Genomic DNA, 24,022 nt, shown 5'->3' with positions numbered 1-24,022 from the left:
AGACAGCATCAGGGTCTTTTCAAATGAACACATTATGTGAAATGCTGTGAAATGCTGGGCTGGATCAAGCTTAAGCTGGAATCAAGATTGCTGGGAGAAATATCAATAACCTCAGATATGCAGATGACACTATCCTAATGGCAGAAAGTGAAGAGGAACTACAGAGCCTCTTGATGAAGGTGAAAGAGGAGAGTAAAAAAGCTGGCTTAAAACTCAACATTCAAAAAACAAAGATCAAGGCATCTGGTCCCATCACTTCATGGCAAGTAGATGGGGAACAATGGAAACAGTGAGAGACTTTATTTTCTTGGGCTCCAAAATCACTGCAGATGGTGACTTCAGCCGTGAAATTAAAAGACACTTGCTCCTTGGAAGACAAGCTATGCCAAATTAGACAGCATATTTAAAAGCAGAGGCATTACTTTACCAACAAAGGTCCTTACAGTCAAAGCTATGGTTTTTCTTGTAGTCATGTGTGGATGTGAGAAGAAGGCTGAGTGCTGAAGAATTGATGCTTTTGAACTGTGGTTCTGAAGAAGACTCTTGAGATCCCCTTGGATAGTACAGAGATCAAGTCAGTCAATCCTAAGGGAAATCAACCCTTACTATTCCCATGAACAGTGTGACAAGGCAAAAAGACATGACACTGAAAGACAAACTCCCCAGGTTGGCAGGTGCCTAATATGCTACTGAAGAAGAGCAAAGAAATAGCTCCAGAAGGAATGAAGAGGCTGAGCCAAAGTGGAAACAATGACTAGATGTGGATGTGACTGGTGATGAAAATAAAGTTTGATGCTGTGAGGAGCAATATTGCATAGGAACCTGGAATGTTAGGTCCATGAATCAAAGTAAATTGGAACTGGTCAAACAGAAGATGGCAAGCGTGAACACCAACATTTTAAGAATCAGTGAACTAAAATGGATTGGAATGGGTGAATTTAACTCAGATGACCATTACATCTACTACTGTGGGTAAGAATCTCTTAGAAGAAATGGAGTAACCCTCATAGTCAACAAAAGAGTCTGAAATGCAGTACTTGGGTGCAATCTCAAAAATGACAGAATGATCTCTGTTTGTTTCCGAGGCAAACCATTCAATATCACAGTAATCCAAGTCTATGCCCCAAATACTAATGCCAAAGAAGTTGAAGTTGAATGGCTCTATGAAGACCTGCAAGAGCTTCCAGAACTAACATCCCCAAAAGATGTCCTTTTCATCATAGGAGCCTGGAATGCAAAAGTAGGAAGTCAAGAAATACCTGGAATAACAGGCAAGTTTGGCCTTGGAGTACAAAATGAAGCAGGGCAAAGGCTAACAGAGTTTTGTCAAGAGAACACACTCATCATAGCAAACATCCTCTTCCAACAACACAGGAGAAGACTCTACACATGGACATCACCAGATGGTCAACACCAAAATCAGATTGATTATATTCTTTGCAGCTGAAGATGGATGAGCTCTATACAGTCAGCAAAAACAAGACTGGGAGCTGACTGTGGCTCAGATCATGAACTCCTTATTATAAAATTCAGACTTAAATTGAGGAAAGTGGGGAAAACCACTAGGCCATTCAGGTATGTCCTAAATAAAATCCTTTACAATTTAACAGTGGAAGTGAGAAATAGATTCAAGGATTAGCTCTGATAGACGAAGAGCCTGAAGAACTATGGACAGAGATTTGTAACACTGTACAGGAGGCAGTGATCAAAACCATCCCCACGAAAAAGAAAGGTAAAAAGGCAAAATGATTGTCTGAGGAGGCCTTACAAATAGTTGAGAAAAGAAGAGAAGAGAAGTGAAAGGCAAAGGAGAAAAGGAAAGATATACCCATCTGACCCTGATGCTGGGAAAGACTGAAGGCAGGAGGAGAAGGGGACAACAGAGGATGAGATGGTTGGATGGCATCATGGACTCAATGGACATGAGTTTGAGTAAACTTTGGGAGTTGGTGATGGACAGGGAGGTCTGGCGTGTTGCAGTCCATGGGGTCACAAAGAATCAGACACAACTGAGTGACTGAACTGAACTGAACCCATCTGAATACAGAGTTCCAAAGAATAGCAAGGAGAGATGTGAAAGATCTTAATGACCCAGATAACCATGATGGTGTGAACACTCACCTAGAGCCAGACATCCTGGAATGTGAGGTCAAGTGGGCCTTAGGAAGCATCCCTGCAAACAAAGTTAGTGGAGGTGATGGAATTCCAGCTGAGCTATTTCAAATCCTAAAAAAATGATACTGTGAAAGTGCTTCACTCAATATGCCAGCAAATTGGGAAAACTCAGCAGAGGCCACAGCACTGGAAAAAGTTTTTCTAGTAGTCATGTGTGGATGTGAGTGCTGGACCATAAAAAGGCTGAGCGCCTAAGAACTGATGCTTTTGAACTGTGGTATTGGAGAAGATTATTGAGAGTCCCTTGGACTGCAAGGAGATCAAACCAGTCAATTCTAAAGGAAATCAATCCTGACTATTCATTGGGAGGATGATGTTGAAGCTGAAGCTCTAATTCTTTGGCTATGTGATGAGAACAACTGACTCACTGGAAAAGACTCTAATGCTGGGAAAGATTGAAGGCAGGAGGAGAAGGGGATGACAGAGGATGAGATGGTTAGATGGCATCATGGACTCAATGGAGAAGAGTTTGATCAAGCTCCAGCAGATGGTGAAGGACAGAGAAGCCAGGCAGGCTACAGTTCATGGGGTTGCAAAGAGTTGGACACTATTGAGCAACTGAACAACAACAAATTTATTGGAAGACTGATGCTAAGCTAAATCTCCAATACTGTAGCCACCTGATGTGAAGAGCAGACTAATTGGAAGACCTTGATGCTGGGAAAGATTGAGGACAGGAGGAGAAGCAGGTAACAGAGAATGAGATGGTTGAATGGCATCACCTACTCAATGGATATGAGTTTGAGCAAACTCTGGGAGATAGTGAAGGGAGATAGTGAAGGAAACCTGGTGTTTTGCAGTTCACGGAGTCACAAAGAGTCAGACATGACTGAGCATGCACGCAAATTTCCTTATAGCAGTTGCCTCAGTACATTACAGAACTTCTCTTGCTCACTGTTTTGACCTCAAATATTAAATATTTTAGGGCAGATTATTTGGTGGCAAGGCAATTTTAAAAAGAGCCTGTGAAAAAAACCAACAATAGAGCTAGTGTATGAGCATTCCACTACCAGGCATATACCCTGAGAAAACCATAATTCAAAAAGGTACATGTGCCCCAAGTTTCACTGCAGCCAGGACATGGAAGCAACATAAATGTTCATCAACAGATGAATGGATAAAGAGGTTATACATATTTACAATGGGATATTACTCAGCCATGAAAATGAATGCAATTGCATCATTCGTAGTGATGTGGGTGAATCTAGAATCTGTAGAGAAAAGAAAAGCAAATACTGAACATTAATGCAAATATATGGAATCTAGAAAAATGGTGCTGGTGAACCTCTTTTCAGGGCAGGAATAGGGATGCAGACATAGAGAATGGACTTGTGAACACAGTTGGGTAAGGAGAGGGTGGAACAAACTGAGGGAGTTGCACTGACATACACACCACCCTGTGTAAAACAGCCAGTGGGAGAGCTTGGCTCGGTGATGATGCAGAGAGGTGGGGTGGGGTGGGAGGAGGCTCAAGATGTGGGAGATACATGTATAATTATTGCTGATTCACTCTGTAGTACAGCAGAAGCTAGCACACCACTGTAAAGCAATTATACTCCAGTAAAAAAAAATAAGAAAGAGCCTATGAAAATGGAATTATTTGGTGTTTAGCATTTTAAAGGCTTCATGTCTTAAGTCTCTTTATATGAATGGAATTAAATTTATTCCTATTTGTAAGTGGTGTTACTTTTTGATTTTCTTAAGCTGAGATTAAATTCTATTTCCACCCCCAGGCTCACTGTAATCACTTGCTGGGTGGGGGGAAGAGATAGTATTGAAATACATACTAGCTGATGTTAGAAGCTTTTCTAGTTTTTAAGGATCAACCACTGGTAATATGCCAATGGGATGATATATAGCCCAATACTTGAGAGCCTTTTCCGTTGGTGCTAGGTAAGTCAGGAAGACTTTGGTAACCTTGAACCTAATTAGCTACTCCTTAGGCAACCTAATAGGAAGGCTGAATCCAGTCCTGGCCAAGCCATCTCTTGTCCTAAGATTCCCTTTGTCATCGCTACTCAACCAAAAGCCGAAGAATTGATGCCTTTGAACTTTGGTGCTAGAGAAGACTGTTGAGAGTCCCTTGGACTGCCAGGAGATCAAATCAGTCAATCCTAAAGGAAATCAACCCTGAATATTCACTGGAAGGACTGATGCTGAAGCTGAAGCTCCAGTGCTTTGGCCACCTGATGTGAAGAGCCAACTCATTGGAAAAGATCCCGATGTGGGAAAGACTGAGGGCAGGAGCAGAAGCGGGCGACAGATGATGAGATGATTGGATGGCATCACCGACTCAATGGACATGAGTTTGAGCAAACTCCAGGAGATAGTAAAGGACAGGGAAGCCTGGTGTGATACAGTCCATGGGGTCACAAAGAGTCGGACATGACTGAGAGACTCAACAACAACAACCAAACCACAGAGGCCACTGCAGTTATGCCTCATCGCCCTGAAGCTCAGTGTTGATCATGCAAAGCAAGAAGCAGCTCCTAGACAGATTTTTGTTTTAATTCACTCATGAGTTTTCCAAACCTCATGGTTGTGATCTTGCACTTCAGCCTTCTGTTCAAGTAGCACTATTTACTCCCCAAGTAGTTTATTTTGAGAAGAATAGCTCCAGTTGCTGAGGAACATAAGCATATTGAGAACTGAATTTGGGGCAAAGCAGCTGGAGAAATTCCTGTGGGTGGAGAAGCAGATGAGTGTCTTCTAAGAGTTGCTACTCCACGAAGCAGCGTGTTTCAGGGAGAGAAATCTCAGAAAGGAAACCCCAGCTTGCCAAGGGGGAAGGGGACATTGGTTGCAGGGGATGGGCTGGAGAGAAGGACTGACAAGGGAAGCTAAATAGAGCATTGCTTCTGGGTGCAAGGGAGTGGGAAGAAGGGTCAAGGGAAGGCACAATGATCTTTACTGTCTTACTGTCAGGAATACAAATGGGTTTAAAACACTCAGTTGGTGAGGATATTGTGAATTTTTTCATCTTTCCTTTCGGGGATCTATCCCTAAGACAAGGAGACTCAAACTGAGTTTAACTCTCGGTAGATTCATATCAAATTAACACATTCTTCACCTGTCACGCTTCCCCTTACCTATGTAAGTCACGTCCACATAAAGTGGATCCGAGGAACTGATTCCCATCTGGTTGATGGCGTTTACTGTGATGACGTACATCTTCCATATGGAGGTGTGCTTCTTGCTAAAGTAGCAGGAGTTGGGGCCCCCGGTTTTGTAGTCTGGACATTCATGGATGAGTGTTTCTCTGCAACAAGTAACATATTAGGAGTCAGTAAGAAAGTGGTATGGAGCTTCCTTGCTGGCTCAATGGTAAAGAATCTGCCTGCAATACAGGACACATAGGTTTGATCCCTGGGTCAGGAAGATCCCCTGGAAAAGGAAATGGCAACCCACTCCAGTAGTCTTGCCTGGAGAATCCCATGGACAGAGGAGCCTGGAGGGTTATAGTCTATGGGGTCGCAAGAGTCGGACATGACTTAGCAACTAAACTACCACCACCAAGAAGGTGGTATAAAGAGTCTAGTTTTTTTTAAGTGGTATAAAGAGCCCCACTCCAGTACTCTTGCCTGGAAAATCCCATGGACGGAGGAGCCTGGTAGGCTCCAGTCCATGGGGTTGCTAAGAGTCGGGAACGACTAAGCGACTTCACTTTGACTTTTCACTTTCATGCACTGGAGAAGGAAATGGCAACCCGCTCCTGTGTTCTTGCCTGGAGAATCCCAGGGATGGTGGAGCCTCATGGGCTGCCGTCTGTGGGGTTGCACAGAGTCGGACACGACTGAAGCGACTTAGCAGCAGCAGCAGCAGCAAAGAGCCTAGTACGTCAGTATCACTGAATTTGGAGGGACAAGAAAAAACAGAGCTGGAGAAGGGCTCCCCAAGCTTCTCAACCCTGTCCATGTCAGCGAGGGGTGACTCAGGGAAGAAGTGCTGGAGAAGCAGTGGAGGAGTCACGTCAGAGCCCCAGTGACTCTGTTTCTCACCAACCCTTCCTGTCTACAGGTTGTTGTGGACTTTGTGCTATACGCCCCCTGCCAACATACACTTGAGTTTTCCATGGCCAAGGCACCGCCATCCTCAGCAAATTACCATTGGGTCATCTCAGGAGTTTCTCTTGCATCATACAAACCAGGGTGGGGTGGAGGCGGGCATGCCCAAGGCAGCAGTTATTGCACAAATGTGTTGAATTACATGTCACTAAAAAAGCTGAAAGGGGATACAAACTGCAGTATATTTCCAATTACACTCAGGTAGCCACAGAGGAGAGTGACTCTGAAAGGAGGTACTTCAGGTCCCAGAGGCTCCTCAGGCTGCTCACATGTAGACACGGGGGCTCCACGCAAGACTTGTCACACAGGTGAGCAGGCTTGTTTCACCATGCTGCTGCTTTGAGCTCCTGAGGGCTGTGTGTCTGACACCCCTTTGGGTCTCACAGGGGATGTCAGCTTTGTGTACCACTAAGCGCAGTCACTGGGAGGCAGGCCAGCTGTTCCTCCAGTAAATGTTTTCTTCACTGGGAAGGATATACAGCCATCCCTGGATTTCCAGGAGGGTCTCACTGTAACTGTGATGAACTCCTTGCCCAGAGATGGCCCTGTTGAGTTTGCACTGCAATTTTTTAGCTCCCAATACCCAATCTGGGAGATCATGGGTCCATGGATTTCCTAAGGAAAAACCTCATCTTCCTTTCCTTCTAGGGCTTGTTATTTTCTTGCATGTGAAACAAGTTCAAACAGCTAATGTACCAGAGTTGTCAAGGATTACATAATAATACTCTTAGATTGAAAAAGCAATGATTATTAAAAAAATGACAATTGGCAGAAGCTTGATAGATAAGCATCCAAAATTAACTTTGGAAACACTTATACATGACTTTGGGGTACAACTCAAGCTTATGACAGGCAACGGTAACACGGATGGATTGGTGTCACCTCATTGGTGGTGGAGTTTATGGACACGTGGGAGCTTGGCTGGGACATTAGGAGGAGGATGTGGACCTGGGCATTAGAGTCCCTTCCCCCAGTAGTGGGAGGTTATCAGTGTCCATTCAGGGAAGCACAGAAATTAACGCAGGGTCAGTGGTCCTATGGTCTGGAGGGCAAGGACACCCATGTGGAATTTGCTAGGACAGAAGAGAACATTTTACCCTTCCTTGTGGTAAGTCAGCGTGTAATTGGTAGGAAGTCCTCCATCTGCCCCAGGCTCCCACCAGCAGGTGAATGTTTCCTTTCCAGGAGACCGACATTTAACGAGCTTGGGTTTTTCAGGAGGTGACTGTCCTAGAAAAAGAAGGCACCGGAGTCTATATTAAGGTCCGTTCAACTCTTTGGCCATTCTATTGGTGACAGAAGCAGGTAGATGGGGCCAGGACAGTGATGAGGTCTCAGGGAGAGTAGGCCTAGGGGTGGGAGGTGGGACTCAGAAGTGCCAAGATGTCAGCATCCTGCAGCATTCTTCTGTGGGCTGCCCTGAAGTTGGCAGGATTCAGAGAGAGAGAGCTTTGTGATGGGGTGTGTGTGTATGTGAGTGTGTGTGCGTGTACTGTGAGATGGAGATACCAGCAACCTAGGATCAGTGACTAACTGTAACATTTCACCAATGGTGAGCAGCAAGGGTGCGAGGGGTACACGTGGATTGAGCAGGATCTGGCCCTTCCAGAATCCCACGGTGTCTGTGGAGCGGATATGTGCCCACAGCACCAGGGTGATCATTTAAAAAGAGTTTGCCTTCAGACACAAGCATCCTGTGATCATTTGCTGATCCAATGCTCATTGGACCTCTCCCCTCTGCTCACTGACCCCCATCTTTCTGCCACTCCCACATAATGAATCCAATTCTCTGCTCTTTTGCTCTTTCACTATGTTACCTGGGCTGCCCCTCTAGCTGCTTCTCCCCCCATCATCTCCATCCCGTCCTTTCCTGCTTCACTCTTCCTTGATTCTGTTCAGCTTTGACCTATGATTCAGTCTCACAGTGTGGCTCCCATCCTCCCTGTCTCCACTTCTGAAGCTGGGTTTTCAGTCCCCTTTTTGTATGTGCTTTCCCCTCTCTCCCTGGGTCTTTATGTGGTGAGATGGCAAAGGGTTCTTTTGTAATTCTTGGCTCTTTTGGTGGGTAGGAGGCATGGGGGCTCCTAGAGGCGGCTGAGTGGGTAGCTGTTCTCCCGGTTAGGAGCTACCATCTTTATCTAGTCCCAGCTGGAAGCTAGTGGGGCTGAAAGAGGTGATGTGGAAAACCCAATGTGGATGAAGTTTTCGAGTTGCCTAGCCCCTGAAGCTTTTGGTGAGCTGGCACCCTCTTCTGTTCCTTATCTGTCAGGTCCGGGGAGGGAAAGAGTCCCTCTATCCCCAGCCATGTAACTGCAGGTGGTGTTTCATTCAGGAAATCGGGAGCAGAGAGGGGCGCTTCCAGGAGGCGATCCTTGAACCTTGGGGGCTTGTCTGTTTTCTGCCACCCTTGTCCTTCATCCCTCAGGCTGGCTCCTGAGCTAGAACTGCTAGCAAAGCAGCATCAGGACGAACAAGTTCAGAGGAGGACACCGGTGGGAAGGAGGGCACTAGGCAAAACCAGCCAGAAAGAAGAACTGACTGGAATGGGATGATGGGATACAAGGCTGGGCCAAGGTCCCCAGGCTGAGTCAGCTGGAGCCCAGCCAGCTCTTAGATCCCCTGAACACCGTCCACGCCAGCCAGTCTGGGCTTAACTCTGCCCATTTTGGAATGTTGCTTGACCTCTAGGGAATATTTCTTCAGGACAATTTCACAGGGTGAAGTGATTTTTTGTTTGTTTTTTCTTGTGGCTACGGAGGAGTGTGTGAGGTGGAAGGAAAAGCTTATATTTTAAAAAACACACAAGTTTACAGCTCAATAATGAGCGCATTTAGAAGCCAATTAAGGCAACCGTTGATTATTTGGGGCTTATTTGAATACTCAAAGTTTCCATATGGATTGTACCAATCTCCACGTTCCTTTTTCTCTTCCTGAAAGCTTCTCTCTCTCACATTTCACTGGTTATTAACAGTACCTCAAGAAAACTCGAGAGGAGGGTAAAGCTGTGAAACTGTAATTAGTCAAATGTTTCTTTCACCCACTTTAGAAGAGATGGTTACAATGAATGGATGGTCTCACTTTCCCTGTAAAATGCACACAAACACAGGGACAACCACAGAAGTACTCCCCACCCCCAACACACACATGCTCAAACAGAAGAGCTCATATCAGAAACACACCCACAGATCACAGAGGAACAATATACATAGCTGCATGCTTATAGAAGTAGATACTGGTCCGCACATAGGTACATATGCAGAAATATGCACCCACAAATGGGTATGCATATAGGTACACACAGAGAAGCATTTTCAATCAGGTATGTACAGGGAAGCTAATAGATACAGAGATATACACAAGTATTCACACTTACAAATAGACATGGGTAGACACACTGAAATGTACACACACAGGCTCACACATGCTAGTCTAGTTGTAAATTTCATTTCCTGCATAACAGAGTTGGGTGTTCCTGTTTTCCACCATGTAACAGCAATCCCCTTAGATCTCTTAACTGGTTTTCAAAGATTTTTCTCACACAACTTTTCATCTGAGGTGGAGGAAACATCATTATCCTCACTTTGAAAGTGTCTAAATCCAGAGAACTAAGTTAACTGGCTCAAGGCTGCACAGCCAATAAGGGACAGAACCTGGACTGAAATTGTGATATGTCCCTGGCAGAATTGTTTCTCTGCACTCCCAGAATGAGGATGGAAGTCAGAGCATGGTGACAGGATGCGGCATTAACTGCATTCAGTCTTTTGCATTAATTTTTGCCTTCATTTTAATCCCTATAATATTGTAAATAATTGAAGAGAAGCAAATGCCATGGACATTTTCATTTCCTGTAACTGTGCTGCAAAAGGGACTGTGATGGATTCTCCCCTCCTCTCGTACAAATACCCCAGGGAGTGAAAAAGAACAGGACAGTCTCTTACTTACCATTCAGAAGGCTGACGTTGAGAAAAAGTAGCAAAATGAAAACCACTCTAGATGCTGCATTTTCCTTCATGTTGGCTCCTTCCTCTTTCCACAGGAAATAAATATATCAGAGGTTCACTGAAAGAGAAGGCACAGGCAACTTTTTGAAATGGCAAAAGTCTGATGAGGCACATGCACCACTTTATTCTGAGTGTTTGCAACTGATTCTTGCTCCTTGCTGAATGTGAATAACAAAACAGGAGGAAAGGAATGTAGGAAAATGTACCAAGGATAGCTTGGCTCAGAAGCATCGCTGTGCATACGCTGGGAAAAATTCCACCACCAGAGGTCATCCGAAGACAATGCTCAAGGTTAGCTGAGCACAAAGGGCTCCTTTGCACACACCCTAAGGAAAAATTGTTCTCTTTGCACCTCACAGTGTGAGTTGCTCAGTCGTATCTGACTCTTTGAAACCCCATGGACTGTAGCTTGCCAGGCTCCTCTGTTCACGGGATTTCTCAGGCAAGAATACTGGAGTGGGTAGCCATTCCCTTCTCCAGGGGATTTTCCTGACCCACGGTTGGAACTTGGTCTCCTGCATTGCAGGTAGATTTTTTACTGTCTGAGCCACCAGTGAAGCCACCCAATAATAGATCACCGGTTTTATGTGATACAGATTGTATGCCCTACAATAGAATTGTTCTGGGAGGGCTCTGATCTACTAGCCAAAAATAAGGCAGGCTGAAAAGTTGATGCTTTCAGTTTAACTCCCACCTTGCCCCATGGATGCCACCAAGAAAGAGGGGGAAGGCTGTCTTGAAGGTTCTGCTTCGGAAGACTCTGGAAATGTCCTGGGCCATGGGCAAGGCTGTGAGCCATGTAGTGAACTCTAGTGGACCTCCACGTGATGACTCTTACCCCTTTGGAAAAGCCTCATAAACAAGAAATGACAAATCCCAGTAATAATTCAAAGTCCCTTGCATTTGAAGAATTAAGCAAATTTTGAACCTGCAGGGGTTGAGAGTTTTGAGAAATTTATTATTAATATTATTTTTACCCCTGGAACAATTTTCAAAGCCTCTAAATGTCCTTCTTAGAAGAAAGGATTTTGAAAGACATTTGGAAAAGACTAATTAGCCTTTTTGCACTCCAAACAACTCTTGGAAAATAATAGATTTGATGAAGTAAGTATAAACTCTTGGAAGCCCATGACTTACATTTTCCCTTTAAATTTTACATTTTTTTTTTTTAAATCGGGGGAAGGGCATGCAGGAGCAAGGCTGCCCATCCAGGGATGTTGGAAAATACTGAATGCTGTTTGATGAGCCTTGAAAAGACCAGGCTTTGCCAACTCCTCCTGGTCGGAGGGTGGATCTCCATCTGCCAGCCAGACACCACCTAACAAACAACTTCTTGAAGTTCTTTCCACCTGCTATCATGCCCCTTGAGACATACTCAGAAATAGAATTCTCAGTGACAATACAGGTTCAGGGTTTTATGTTGGGGATTGGAACTGGAAAATGGAACAGGAAAAAGAAAGCAGCAGAAAGGGTAGAAGTTGAGAAATTATGAAGCAGAGAGACAGCAGAGTGGCCATGCCTGCCCCCGAGGATCTTAAACACTGTTGTTCTCCTAATCCAGCTTCACTGGGTCCACTGAGACCTGGAAGAGTTCTTTGTCCTGCATATCTGGTGATCTCAGCTTGGCTTGGGGATGGGTGTGCTACCCACTGACTGAAAAAGTTCTAAAATAAACTTGAAACTCTCCTAAATAACATTTTCCAATAAAAGTGCTTTCAGGAAGCATTTTATTCCTATGATATCCTGGAATCTGGTGAGTAGCCATGTGCACTTTCTGCTTTCTTGAAACCCCTGTGTCTGGGAACTGGACGCTCTCATTGTGGTCCCATTACTGTGTTTCAATAATGATTCCCAATTTACTCTGCATCTTACTCTCCAGCAGGGCAAACACAGTGCTGGGGTAAGTAAACCTTCAGAGAGAAAGATAATCCCAACTGCCCACTTCTAAGGGCGCTATGCTGAATGTTAACCTGATGACCTCCTGTGGTCTCTTCCTGCACTAGGCACATCTCCCACTGTGCACGGACCATTTTTTTATGACTGGTGAACACCAGGCTGGGGATAAATTTTGTCTCATACTAAAAATAGAGTTACCATATGATTCAGCAATCTCACTCCTTGGCATTTATCTAAGATACATATACCCGAATGTCACTGTAACACTATATTCAATAGACAAGACATGCAAGCAATCTAAGTGTCCATGGACAGATGAATAGATAAAGAAGATCTGGTATATATACACAATGGAATATTACTCAGCCATAAAAATGACTGAAATAATGCCATTTGCAATAACATGGATGGACCTAGAGATTATCATACTAAGTGAAGTAAGTTAGAGAAAGAAAAATAGATAGTATATGATATCATTTACATGTGGAATCAAAAAACAGATACAAATGAACATATTTACAGAACAGAAATAGGCTCACAGACATAGAAAACAAACTTACGGTTACCGAAGGGGAAAGTGAGTGGGGAAGGGATAAATTAGCAGTTTGGGATAAACAGATATACACTCCTATATATAAAATAAACAACAAGGTCCTATTATACAGTACAGGGAACTATATTCAATATCTTATAATAACCTATAATGGAAGAGAACCCCCCCCCCCAAATATTTGAATGTTTGGATCAGATATTATATTCGGATCTAAAATCTGGATCACTTTGCTGTACACCAGAAACTAACACATTTGTAAACCAACTATACTTCAATGAAAAAGTGTAGGTAACTTAAAACTTTTTTGTTTGAGTTCACTTCCCCATTGCAAGCAGGATCTTGATCAAGATTATTCATTCCAACTTGGGCTGGAACATCCAGAGTGTCCACAGACTGCTTGCTGTGATGGTTATAGTGGTAAATGGCTCCGAATGTTGGCAGTTCAACTAGGAAAAAGTGAACCTCACACCGCCACCAGAGGACAATGATCTTGGCTTCATTCCTCAATAGCTCTCTGAGTCTGACTGTGGTTTAAAAATTCAAGAATGAAAACTGAAAAGCAGGTCTGTAGCAAGTCAGCACCCTCATGCCTTGCCCATGACAAACTGCTTTGGCTTCCTTGCTTCCAAATCCTCAAAGATTCTACTATCTTTATGTTCCACCCATTATCTAATATCCCTTGTCACAGTGCTATGTCCCACTGTGGTAGAACCTCACCCTCCCCCTTCTTCCTCATTCTGTGCATCAATGCTAAGCCTGGAAAACTTCCCTTCTTCACCTTTCCCATTAAGCCAAGTCTCATCTACACAGGGCAAAACTTGAGAAAGCAGTCTGGCAGTTTTTTGTTCCTTAATATTTATTTATTTGGGTGCATGGGCCTAGTTGCCCTGCAGCACAGGGGATCTTAGTTATCTACCCAGGGATGGAAACTTCATCCTCTGCACTGGAAGGCAGATTCTTAACCACTGGACCAACTGGGAAGTTCCAAGGCTGGCAATTTTTGCCCTGGCCACTTGCTCTTCTAAGAAACAAGACCTACTCTCCCTCATGCAAAATCAGAGCCACAGTCCCATAGCCTGGGCAGATTCCACTGTCCACAGCAGGGAGAGCATGTTGTAGGAGAGAAGGCTGGGGGAGGAGGGTCTCCTGAGAGTTAAAAATAACAGACCTGAGCTTTCACTCTCTACCCTAGGTAGACTCTATCTGCATATTCTAGCTCATCCAGCCCCTGAACCAACCCAAACACCAGAAATCTCAGTGCTACACTTTTGTGGGACTTGTTCCCAAGACCTGGAGTCAGGTGGTTCCGAGGCAAACACAATTCTCACCTTGTCTTGCCTCATTTGTCACTGTTGTTCTGATGTTCTACTCAGATTTTTGGCTGAGCTCCCCTGACTCTAGAAATGGGCCTAGCATGGAGGGCAGGGGTTCGGAGGACCTCTTGCAAGCCTAATTACCACAGACAAGCAGGGCCCCATCCAAGATTTGAATTTCTTGAAGGACTGTCACAAATGTGAAATGCACAAATCACAAGTATTCTGCTCGATGAATTATCACAAGACGGACACGTCTATGTTACAACCGGTCAAGAAACAGATCACTAATAGCATCCTAGAAATTCCCCCAGTGCCTCCTCCCCATCTCTACCCAGCCCTTTCCAAGAGCAGCCAGTTTTCTGACTTCTAACACTGAAGATTAGTTCTGCTTACTTTTGGACTTCATAGAAACATAATCATACAACATGCGTATTTTGACTGTGCGTGTCTGGCTTCTTTCATTTCACATTGTTGTATGATTCATCCTTGTTGTTACATGGAGTTTTACTAAAAATTCATTTTTAGTTCACATCATTCATCTTCACATTACACTGGAAGAAAGACCATAGTTTATTTCCTCATTCTACTCCTGATGGATATTTGAGGTTTCCAGTTTTTGATAAACTTTAAATTTTGCTAAGACTTACCAAGATTCTGATGGCAGAGGAGACCCACATACCTTATACCTGCTTTATGTTCCTTCCCAACTTTCTGTTCTCTGCCTTTAATGGTTAGGATACAAGATTTATAATCAAGATGCCATACATCTTGATTATAAATGCAAATTAAGTTTCAAATGCCTGTCTTGTCCTAAAAAAGCAAATCATCTCATTTCTTGCAACAAATTTTAAATACATCCATTCATGGTCTGAAATGTTAGGAACTGTGTTTGTTGCTTCCTTTGGGGTCTGCTGGGTCAGGTCCTTTACACTCTGGGTCTCCTTACCTGCCTGCAGCTCTACCTGTTTGATGGCCTGAGGCTAACAGAACATGGTGAGAACCCCACAGTACTTTTTGATTTCTAGAAATCTGGCTTTTGTTTCTAATACAGAATGCCAACATTTAGTTTGGAAAACAGAGAAGATAATCTGCTCAGGGTTGGGGGAGCAAGCAGCAGGAGGGATTGATTAGCTATTTCACACCAGGCTCAAGATTAGGGCCATTATACAAGCTCTGTTGTTGCTGCTGTTGTTGCTAAGTTGTATCCGACTCTTTGCAATCCCATGGATTGACAGCAGTACACCAGGCTACCCTGACCTTCACTATCTCCCAGACTTTGTTCCAATTCATATCCATTGAGTCAGTGATGCTATCTAACCATCTCATCCTCTGTTGCCCCCTTCTCCTCCTGCCTTCAATCTTTCCCAGCATCAGGGTTTTTTCCAATGAGTCATCTCTTTGCATCAGGCAGCCAAAATATTGGAGCTTCAGCTTCAAAAACAGTCCTTCTAATGAATATACAGGGTTGATTTTCTTTAGGATTGACAGGTTTGATCTCCTTGCTGTCCAAGGGACTCTCAAGAGTCTTCTCCAGTCCTACAGCTTGAAAGCATCAATTTTTTGGTGCTAAGACCATGCCAAAGCCTTTGACTGTATAGATCACAATAAACTGTGGAAAAACCTGAAAGAGATGGGAATACCAGAGCACCTGACCTGCCTCTTGAGAAACCTATATGCAGGTCAGGAAGCAACAGTTAGAAATGGACATGGAACAACAGACTGGTTCCAAATAGGAAAAGGAGTATGTCAAGGCTGTATATTGTCACCCTGCTTATTTAACTTATATGCGAGTACATCATGAGAAACGCTGGGCTGGAAGAAGCACAAGCTGGAATCAAGATTGCTGGGAGAAATATCAATAACCTCAGATATGCAGATGACACCACCCTGATAAAAGCCTCTTGAGGAAAGTGAAAGAAGAGAGTGAAAAAGTTGGCTTAAAGCTCAACATTCAGAAAACGAAGATCATGGCATCCGGTCCCACCACTCCATGGGAAATAGATGGGGAAACAGTGAAAACAGTGTCAGACTTTATTTTTTTGGGCTCCAAAATCACTGCAGATGGTGACTGCAGCCATGAAATTAAAAGACGCTTACTCCTTGGAAGGAAAGTTATGACCAACCTAGATAGCATATTCAAAAGCAGAGACATTACTTTGCCAACAAAGGTCCATCTAGTCAAGGCTATGGTTTTTCCAGTGGTCATGTATGGAAGTGAGAGTTGGACTGTGAAGAAAGCTGAGCACCAAAGAATTGATGCTTTTGAATGATCGTGTTGGAGAAGACTCTTGCGAGTCCCTTGGACTGCAAGGAGATCCAATCAGTCCATCCTAAAGGAGATCAGTCCTGGGTGTTCATTGAAAGGACTGATGATAAAGCTGAAACTCCAATACTTTGTCCACCTCATGCGAAGAGTTGACTCATTGGAAAAGACCCTGATGCTGGGAGGGATTGGGGGCAGGAGGAAAAGGGGACAACAGAGGATGAGATGGCTGGATGGCGGGAATTGGTGATGGACAGGGAGGCCTGGTGTGCTGCGATTCATGGGGTCGCAAAGAGTCGGACACGACTGAGTGACTGAACTGAACTGAAGCCTTTTTTATGGTCCAACTCTCACATCCATACATGACTACTGGAAAAACCACAGCTTTGGCTATATGGACCTTCATCAGCAAAGTGATGTCTTTGCTTTTTAATATGTCGTCTAGGTTCCTCAGTTTTCCTTCCAAGGAGCAAGTATCTTTTAATTTCATGGGTGCAGTCACTGTCAGCAGTAATTTTGGAACTAAAGAAAGTAAAATGTGTCCAAATCAATAGTCAATATCTGTAGAATAAGTGAATCACTTATTATTATGAAGCCTTAAAATTGGAAAAGCAGAACAAGAATCTAAGATGGAGGAGGAAATTCTGCAGACAGAGGAACTGGTTCTGTGGTAGTACTAACAAACTCTGGACTTGGAGTGAATTTAGTGTCCTGTCATTGACAGGGGAACCTGAAGAGGTTTTCAGGATCACATAGCAGCTTCTCTTAAATGCAGACATTGAGTGTTAGGGATGCAGTCCTGGCCCAAGGGTGTGAGGATATGAAGGTTCCAGGTCTTCCTGGGTTCAATGCAAATGTGTGCCAACAGCAACAAAGTTTATCAGTCCATAGCCCAGAAATCAGAGTTACACATTAGTCTGTGAACTTTCCAAGCCAGACTCTTGCTCATATGTCACCCATTATTGTTATTATTTTTTAATCTCTGCAGTGATCAAGTTTCCATTTTATTGTTTCTCAAACAGGTGGCCATCTCATCCCTTGTCCTGAGATACCCTTTGGTGGGGAACATCTGGCACCTTCCATAAGGGAATCACTTCTATATAAAATGACCATCCCAGTTGAACTCAGCAGTTTAGTCCGAATATCATAGCAGTGTAGACATTACTAGAAACAGTAGAGAAACTAGTAAAAAATGACCACCTCTGATTCCAGCCACTCTCTCCCTCCTCTCTTGTGAATCTCAGAACATCTTGAAGACTCTGTCTGTAAAGAGACATCTAAGCAGAGGGGATGTGTGGGGCATGGCCACGGCCATGTGCTGAAAGAGGTAGTCAATGGACAGACATTGCAACTGTGCCAACTGGAGCCAAGTTAAGGGTTGGAATCACATCTGGGGACTCACATAGAAAGACCTTCTGGCCCTTAACCTGATCGGGTCAATGGCCACAGGGTGATGCACATGCCTTTGCACAGCAGTCACTTTAATAAAACAGAATACTGAATGCTTCCCCATGGCTGGAGGCATGGCTTCCAAATCCAATTAAGCCAACACCACTCACTGGCCCCAACATCCCAGTAGGATCTTTGATCTGAGAGAGGCTTGTTTTCATTTAGCCTCCTTGGCTTGAAGGCAAGAACATGAACTGCGTGAGTTTCAATTCTCCCCAGTCAGTGCAGTCTTCAGACAGATGGTGGAAAATGCCCTTTGGCCTGACTTTCAGAGGAACTAGTTCCCCACAAGATCATCAACTAACAGTAAAAAAAAATCCACAAATTATACATTATGTTTTACAGTTTACAGAGCTGTTCCACAAATTTCAGTGGTTTTCAATCCAGGACTCACATTAGAACCATATAGGGAGCCATTAGATCCACATTAGAACCATGAAGCCATTTATGGATGTGAGAGTTGGACCATAAAGAAGACTGAGCGCCAAAGAATTGATGCTTTCAAACTGTGGTGCTGCAGAAGACTCTTGAGAGTCCCTTGGACTGCAAGGGGGTCAAACCCATCAATCCTAAAGGAAATCAACCTTGAATACTCATTGGAAGGACTGATGCTGAAGCTGAAGCTCTGATACTTTGGCTACCTGATGCAAAGAGCTGACTCATTGGAAAAGACCCTGATGCTGGGAGAGACTGAGAGCAGAAGGAGAAGCAGACAACAGAGGATGAGATGGTTGGATGGCATCATTGACTCAATGGACGTGAGTTTGAGCAAACTCCAGCAGATGGTGAAGGATAGGGAAGCCTGGTGTGCTGCAGTCCATGAAGTCACAGAGTTGGACATGACTTAGCAACTGAACAACAAAGGGAGCTTATTAAAAGGACCAACTTCTACATCTTGTGCCAAGAAATTCTGATCCATTCAGAATTGGATCCATAAGCATGCGGACATTTTAACAAAGCCCTCCAGATGATTTTAATATAAAGTCAGGGCCAGGAACCACTAATGCCACCTAACACATATTATGCCTCTGCTGGGAGGCTCCCCTGGATGGGAGAGGAAACCAACTCTCAGAGAGGCTCTGCTCACCATTGCATAGCGCAGGCAGCACAGCAGAAGTGGGAACCCAGTCTGTAGACTGGGAGTCCTGCCTCAAATTAACAGCCTCAAAGACAAAATGACAAAACATTTACATGGTGATCTATAGATTTTAAAGCACTTTCACCTCACAGTCTTCGTTTCTTCTTAGAATAATCCTGTGCAGTGGGCAGGAAAGCTATTATTGTTCCCATCACTACTTCACTGCTCTCAAGTTAAAGGTGAGGAAACAGAAGCTCATGGGGGTAAGTGGTTGAAACCACCAACCTTATCTTAAAAGCCCCCAGTGTGCTCAGAACTGCATGGTGATAAAATTGACAAACCCTCATGTAGGATGCACTACATGCCAGGCACTGAGGTGTAAGTACTATGAATACATCCATTTCACAGATGAGGACCTGGGTCGCAGAGAGGCTCCATGAGTTGTCTAAGGTCATGCAGCCAGCAAGCAGTGGATGGAGGGAAAGGAACTCTGCAGTTGGGCTCCACGATCTGCGGTTGTTAAGCTTTTCACTTCTGATGGCTGCAAAGGAGCAGTGGACCCTACCTTCAAGAGGCTCCAGTGCACAGAACCCAACCGGCCATGGCTTGGTGGATAGGTCAGAGAACTTTGGGACCACAGGTTCTGAGCCATCTAAGGCATCTCTCTTTCTAGTCAATGGTTCTTTCAGCAACTCCCCCTTCCCAAACCCTGCTCTGATTCAGGGTGCTGCTGGAATCTAGGGCTGGTCCTTCAAGAGCAGTGGATGTTCTTTGGCACTGCTTCCAGAGTCTCTCCTGGGAACCACTGCTCATCCCAGGTATAATGGGTCGACATTTTTGGAGGGTGAGACCTAGGAAGTGGTACTTTTGTAAATTAAAAACTTGTATTGGAATACAATTGTGTAGCAGGCTTCCTAGATGGCATGAGTGGTAAAGAACCTGCCTGCCAAGGCAGAAGAAGTAAGAGATGTGGGTTCGATTCCTGAGTTGGGAAGATTCTCTACAGAAGGGCACAGGAACCCACTCTAGTACTCTTGCCTGGAGAATCCCAAGGTCAGAGGAGCCTGGCAGGTTGCAGTCCATGGGGTCACAGAGTTGGAAATGACTGAAGTGACTTAGCAAGGCATGACATAATTGTGCAGCATTAGCTAAAACCTCTATCAAGTCACAAACCAATCATTTCTTTCCTGTGATGGGAACAATTAAAATCTAGTCTCTTAGGAACTCTGAACTTTATAATACATGGTTGTCTATAATCATTATTCGGTGCACGTGATCTTCAGGGATTATTTATCTGATTGCCAGTTGGTACCAGAACTGGCATTTAAACAAACATTTAGATGATTCTTACGAAGCCTCAGTTCTAGCATAAAGGACTAGGGAAGGCAGATACTGGTTAGGAGATAGGATTGCATCTTCCTCCATCCTCTGGGCCCGGAAAGGGCACTTTCCTAAAAGGACTGCATTGAACTGAGTGTTTCTTATGAGAAGGGCTATGAGGTCTAAGGGACTATCCCTCAGGGGTGGAGGTTCACACCAGGGAGCAACTGTTACATTTTCAGGAATGCTGTAAGCCAGTGGGCTTCAGGTTGGTAGCTTGAAATCAGTCAGAGCAGCCATTGTATAAATTCCCACACTTATATGATGGGAATTGGCAAAATCAGAATTTTTTTTCTTCTTCTTTTTACCTTCTCTTGGGAGAACACTTGTTAAGCATTGAAGCAGCACACCCCTAACTCCACCTCCCCAGGCTCAGAGTCCCCACAGGTAAGAGGAGGGCTTAAAAGTGAGTGAAATTGCTCAGTCATGTCCGACTCTTTGTGACTCCATGGACTATCTCCTACCAGGCTCCTCAGGCGACAGTCCATGGAGATTTTCAGTCAAGAGGACTGGAGTGGGTTGCCATTTCCTTCTCCAGGGGATCTTCCTGACCCAGGGATCAAATCTGGGTGTCCCACATTGCACGCAGACGCTTTACCATCTCAGCCACAGGGAAGCGTCAAAACTTTCAGGCCAGCTTAATGCAGGTTTGCAGACACCTTTTTGTATGGGGGAGACGTCGTGGATCCCAGCTCCCTTCCTTCTTCTCTTTCCTCTCATCTGCCTTCCTGTCTATGCTGACTGAACCCTGCTCTCCTCAGAACCTGGTCAGACTGCCCTCATTGCTGCCTCTGACAGTTGAGGCTGTGAGGTTATTATTTTCCTACTTCCTGTTGACGTCTACAATCTAAGGTTAGCAAGACCTCCAGTTGCTTAACAGGTTAGCTTTCTTATTATGGTACAGAAACCAAAATCAAATCAAACAAAAAACCAACCAAACAAAAAACCCCAGTAACCATAACCTAAGAGCTCAGCTCACGCTGACCCTTGTTTTTGTGCCTCCCATGGTCGCCTGGGGTTCTCTGATAGAACCTTTTCAGCCTGGGTCTATTCACTCAGCCTGGAGCATGCCCTGACCTGCCCGGCCACCTTGCCCACGGCTCTCCACAGCAGGGAGCCACTTGAGCTCTACCAGGAAGTTCTTGGGTGAATGTCCATCCATGAGAGAAGCCCAGGGAAGGCTTGCATTGGGTTCCATTCCTGGTGCTGGGATCCTGCCTGGTCAGTGGTCAAGACCCTAGTTCTCCACAAACCAGGCCCTTCAGACTGATTCTCTGCTCAATGCCCAGATCAGTGGGCATGGAGAGTCACCGATAATGGACCAGTGACTCCTAGGGCTGGCCTGCATCCCACATTCTGCCGGCCCCAGTTTCCACGGTGTGTGACCAGACCATCTTTCTGGCAGAATTCCCACATACTGCCTCCTCGCAGCTCAGCTGGTCACCTATCTGCCTTCCGGCTGTCCTTCTCACTGTCCGTCCACTCTCCTGTTCTTCTTGGAGGACTGATTGGTTTCAAGGTCCTGGTTCCTCTTGGTCTGATTGCTTTCATTCCTAGAGAGCGGGAAAACACCTCTCTGCATTCTTGATATCAGTTAGAATTAATCTCTGCACATTTGCAAAAGCTTCACACTTTCCCATTTCCTCCATTCCCTCATTTCTCAGTAAATCTATTAGCTGTTTTCACATCTGGCTCACTTCCCCTTCAAAATATGCTCAGCCCTGTGTAATGTGCACGTGCAAGCACATAGACCAGTGTGTGTGTGTGTGTGCTCAGTCAGTCATGTCTGCAGAGTCGTGTCTGACTCTTTGTGACCTTATGGATTGTAGCCCAGAAGGCTCCTCTGTCTTCGGGATCCCCCAGGCAAGAATATTGGAGTGGGTTACCATGCCCGCATCCAGGGGATCTTCCTGACTCAGGGATTGAACTGGTGTCTCCTGCATTGCAGGCAGATTCATAACCCACTGAGCCACCTGGGAAGGCCCACACAGATTAGTAATAACAGCTCAAATCAGCCTCCTTCCTCCCACTCCCAGCCCAGAACAGGTGAGCATTTACTACCACATGATCCCTGCATATTCCCAGAAAAAACCCCTAAACCCCTCAGTCCTTTAAAGAGAAAATCATGGTTGTATCCTCTTCCACACTGAAGGAGAGTCATTGGTGGAGCCGGAAGTGGCGCAACCACATGACAGGAAGAGGAGTGGGATTCAACCGGAAGATCAGTTTGAATTATGTCAGGGAGCCAAGCAGCCTGGCTAAGGCCGAGTAATAAGATAACTTATTTGATGTCTCACTGGGAAGACTGAATATGCTTGAATATTCATTCATTCATTCACTCATCAAATATTTATCTCCCTCACCTCCTTCAGGCCACTGCTTGCTGACACCTTATCAGCAAGACCTTTGTTGACTAGTCTTCAAACTATCTTCAGCACTGCTCCACTTTCCTCATCCCTTGCCTTGCTTCACTGTTCTCTACAGCATATACCATCATCTGACCTATGATATTTTTCCTTATTATTATTATTTGTTGTTGTTGTTGATGGTGTGTGTCTCTCCACTAGGCTGTAAGATCTGCAAGAGAAGAAATCATGCAGGATAGTGCTTAGGACAGTGGCTTAAACCCCAGTGATCTCAGAATGTTCAGTTCTGTGTATGTTCCAGAAAACACGTCACGTCTTACTGAAACTACATCTGTCCATTCCAGAGGGAACTGGTTTCCTTGCTCCCCTAAAATCAGCATATCAGCAACCAATTAATCCATGGTGCTAGAATCCTCCCATCCCTATTTCTTTCAGAATATTTAAGAAGAGAGATTTTGGAACCAATTATCTGAGTTGGAATCTTGTTGTCAGTTGCTAGATGTGTGATCACAGTTTACTTGCTTAAATTCTCTGTGCTATAGTCTCTCTAAAATGGGCATACAGAAAGGATCAACCTTCCTTAGAGCTATGATGAAGATTCAATGAGTTAGTATTTGTAATGGGCTTAAATAGTGCCCAGTCTACAGTGAGGACTATATAAATATTTGTTAAATTTTCTCCATTCCCCCACTGTTGACCGCTTCTCCCTCCTAACTCTCTCCCACCCAAAAACTTCCCACAGCAGAAGAACTAAGATAGAGTGGCTTCCTCTCCATTAGAACTGTTACAGTTAGTATTTCAGTGGAGGCGATGGGGATGTGAGCTAACTGGACTATAGTCCCTACCTCTGTGCTCCCTCCCAGTCAGAGGGTTCTATACCCCTATCCATTGGCAGTGGACACACTCTTGTGTGAATGAAGAACAAAGAGCCTGCTCAGCACTCAACTCTACAAAGATGAAGTTGCCAGCCACAGTCAATGAATGATTGACAGTGTATCCTGAGAAGAATTCAGGATGGAAAACAGGATGAGGCACTCAGATTTGGAAAAACAGCCCCTTGGACAGTTAGATGTATAGCTCAAATGTGCATGCACGCTAAGTCCCTTCAGTCATGTCTGACTATTTGCGACCCTATGGACTGTAGCCCGCCAAGTTCATCTGTCCAGAGATTCTCCAGGCAAGGGTCCTGGAATGGGTTGCCATGCCCTCCTCCAGGAGATCGTCCCAACACAGGGGATCAAACCCACATCTCTTATGTCTCTTGCACTGGCAGATAGCTACTTTTCCACTAGTGTATAGCTCAGGGTGGGTTTTAATGAATACAGGTTCTTGCATCTTCCCACACATAGAAGAGCAATAAAATTACACTTGAGATATCCATTCTTTATGACCAGCAGTAATTTTTTTCAATTATTATTGAAATATAGTTGATTTACAATGCTGTATTAGTTTCAGGTGTATAGCAAGGTGATTATATATAT

General features: G+C 44.5%; 1 protein-coding gene across 6 annotated transcripts in view; it reads right to left on the bottom strand.

Annotated features, from left to right (window-relative positions):
- PRLR (prolactin receptor) overlaps positions 1 to 24,022 on the bottom strand; it is a 140,523-nt gene that overhangs the window by 21,270 nt on the left and 95,231 nt on the right. For 5 of the 6 annotated variants that reach the window (XM_010853804.1, XM_010853805.1, XM_010853803.1 and 2 more), the window contains 3 exons: positions 10,182 to 10,298; positions 7,337 to 7,469; positions 5,265 to 5,434 (listed from right to left, as the gene is read on the bottom strand). In XM_010853804.1, the coding sequence (XP_010852106.1) occupies positions 5,265 to 5,434; positions 7,337 to 7,469; positions 10,182 to 10,251 (373 nt within the window). In that variant the 5' untranslated portion in view covers positions 10,252 to 10,298. Of the gene's footprint in view, positions 1 to 5,264; positions 5,435 to 7,336; positions 7,470 to 10,181; positions 10,299 to 22,538; positions 22,753 to 24,022 lie in introns of all 6 variants that reach the window. The other variant, XM_010853806.1, reaches the window with a different exon arrangement.

This window comes from Bison bison, unplaced genomic scaffold (assembly GCF_000754665.1).
Source record: "Bison bison bison isolate TAMUID 2011002044 unplaced genomic scaffold, Bison_UMD1.0 scf7180017864331, whole genome shotgun sequence".
NCBI classification, from domain to species: Eukaryota; Metazoa; Chordata; class Mammalia; order Artiodactyla; family Bovidae; genus Bison; species Bison bison.
Note: the sequence above shows the minus strand (reverse complement) of the source record. Positions and strands in the feature narration are given on the sequence as shown.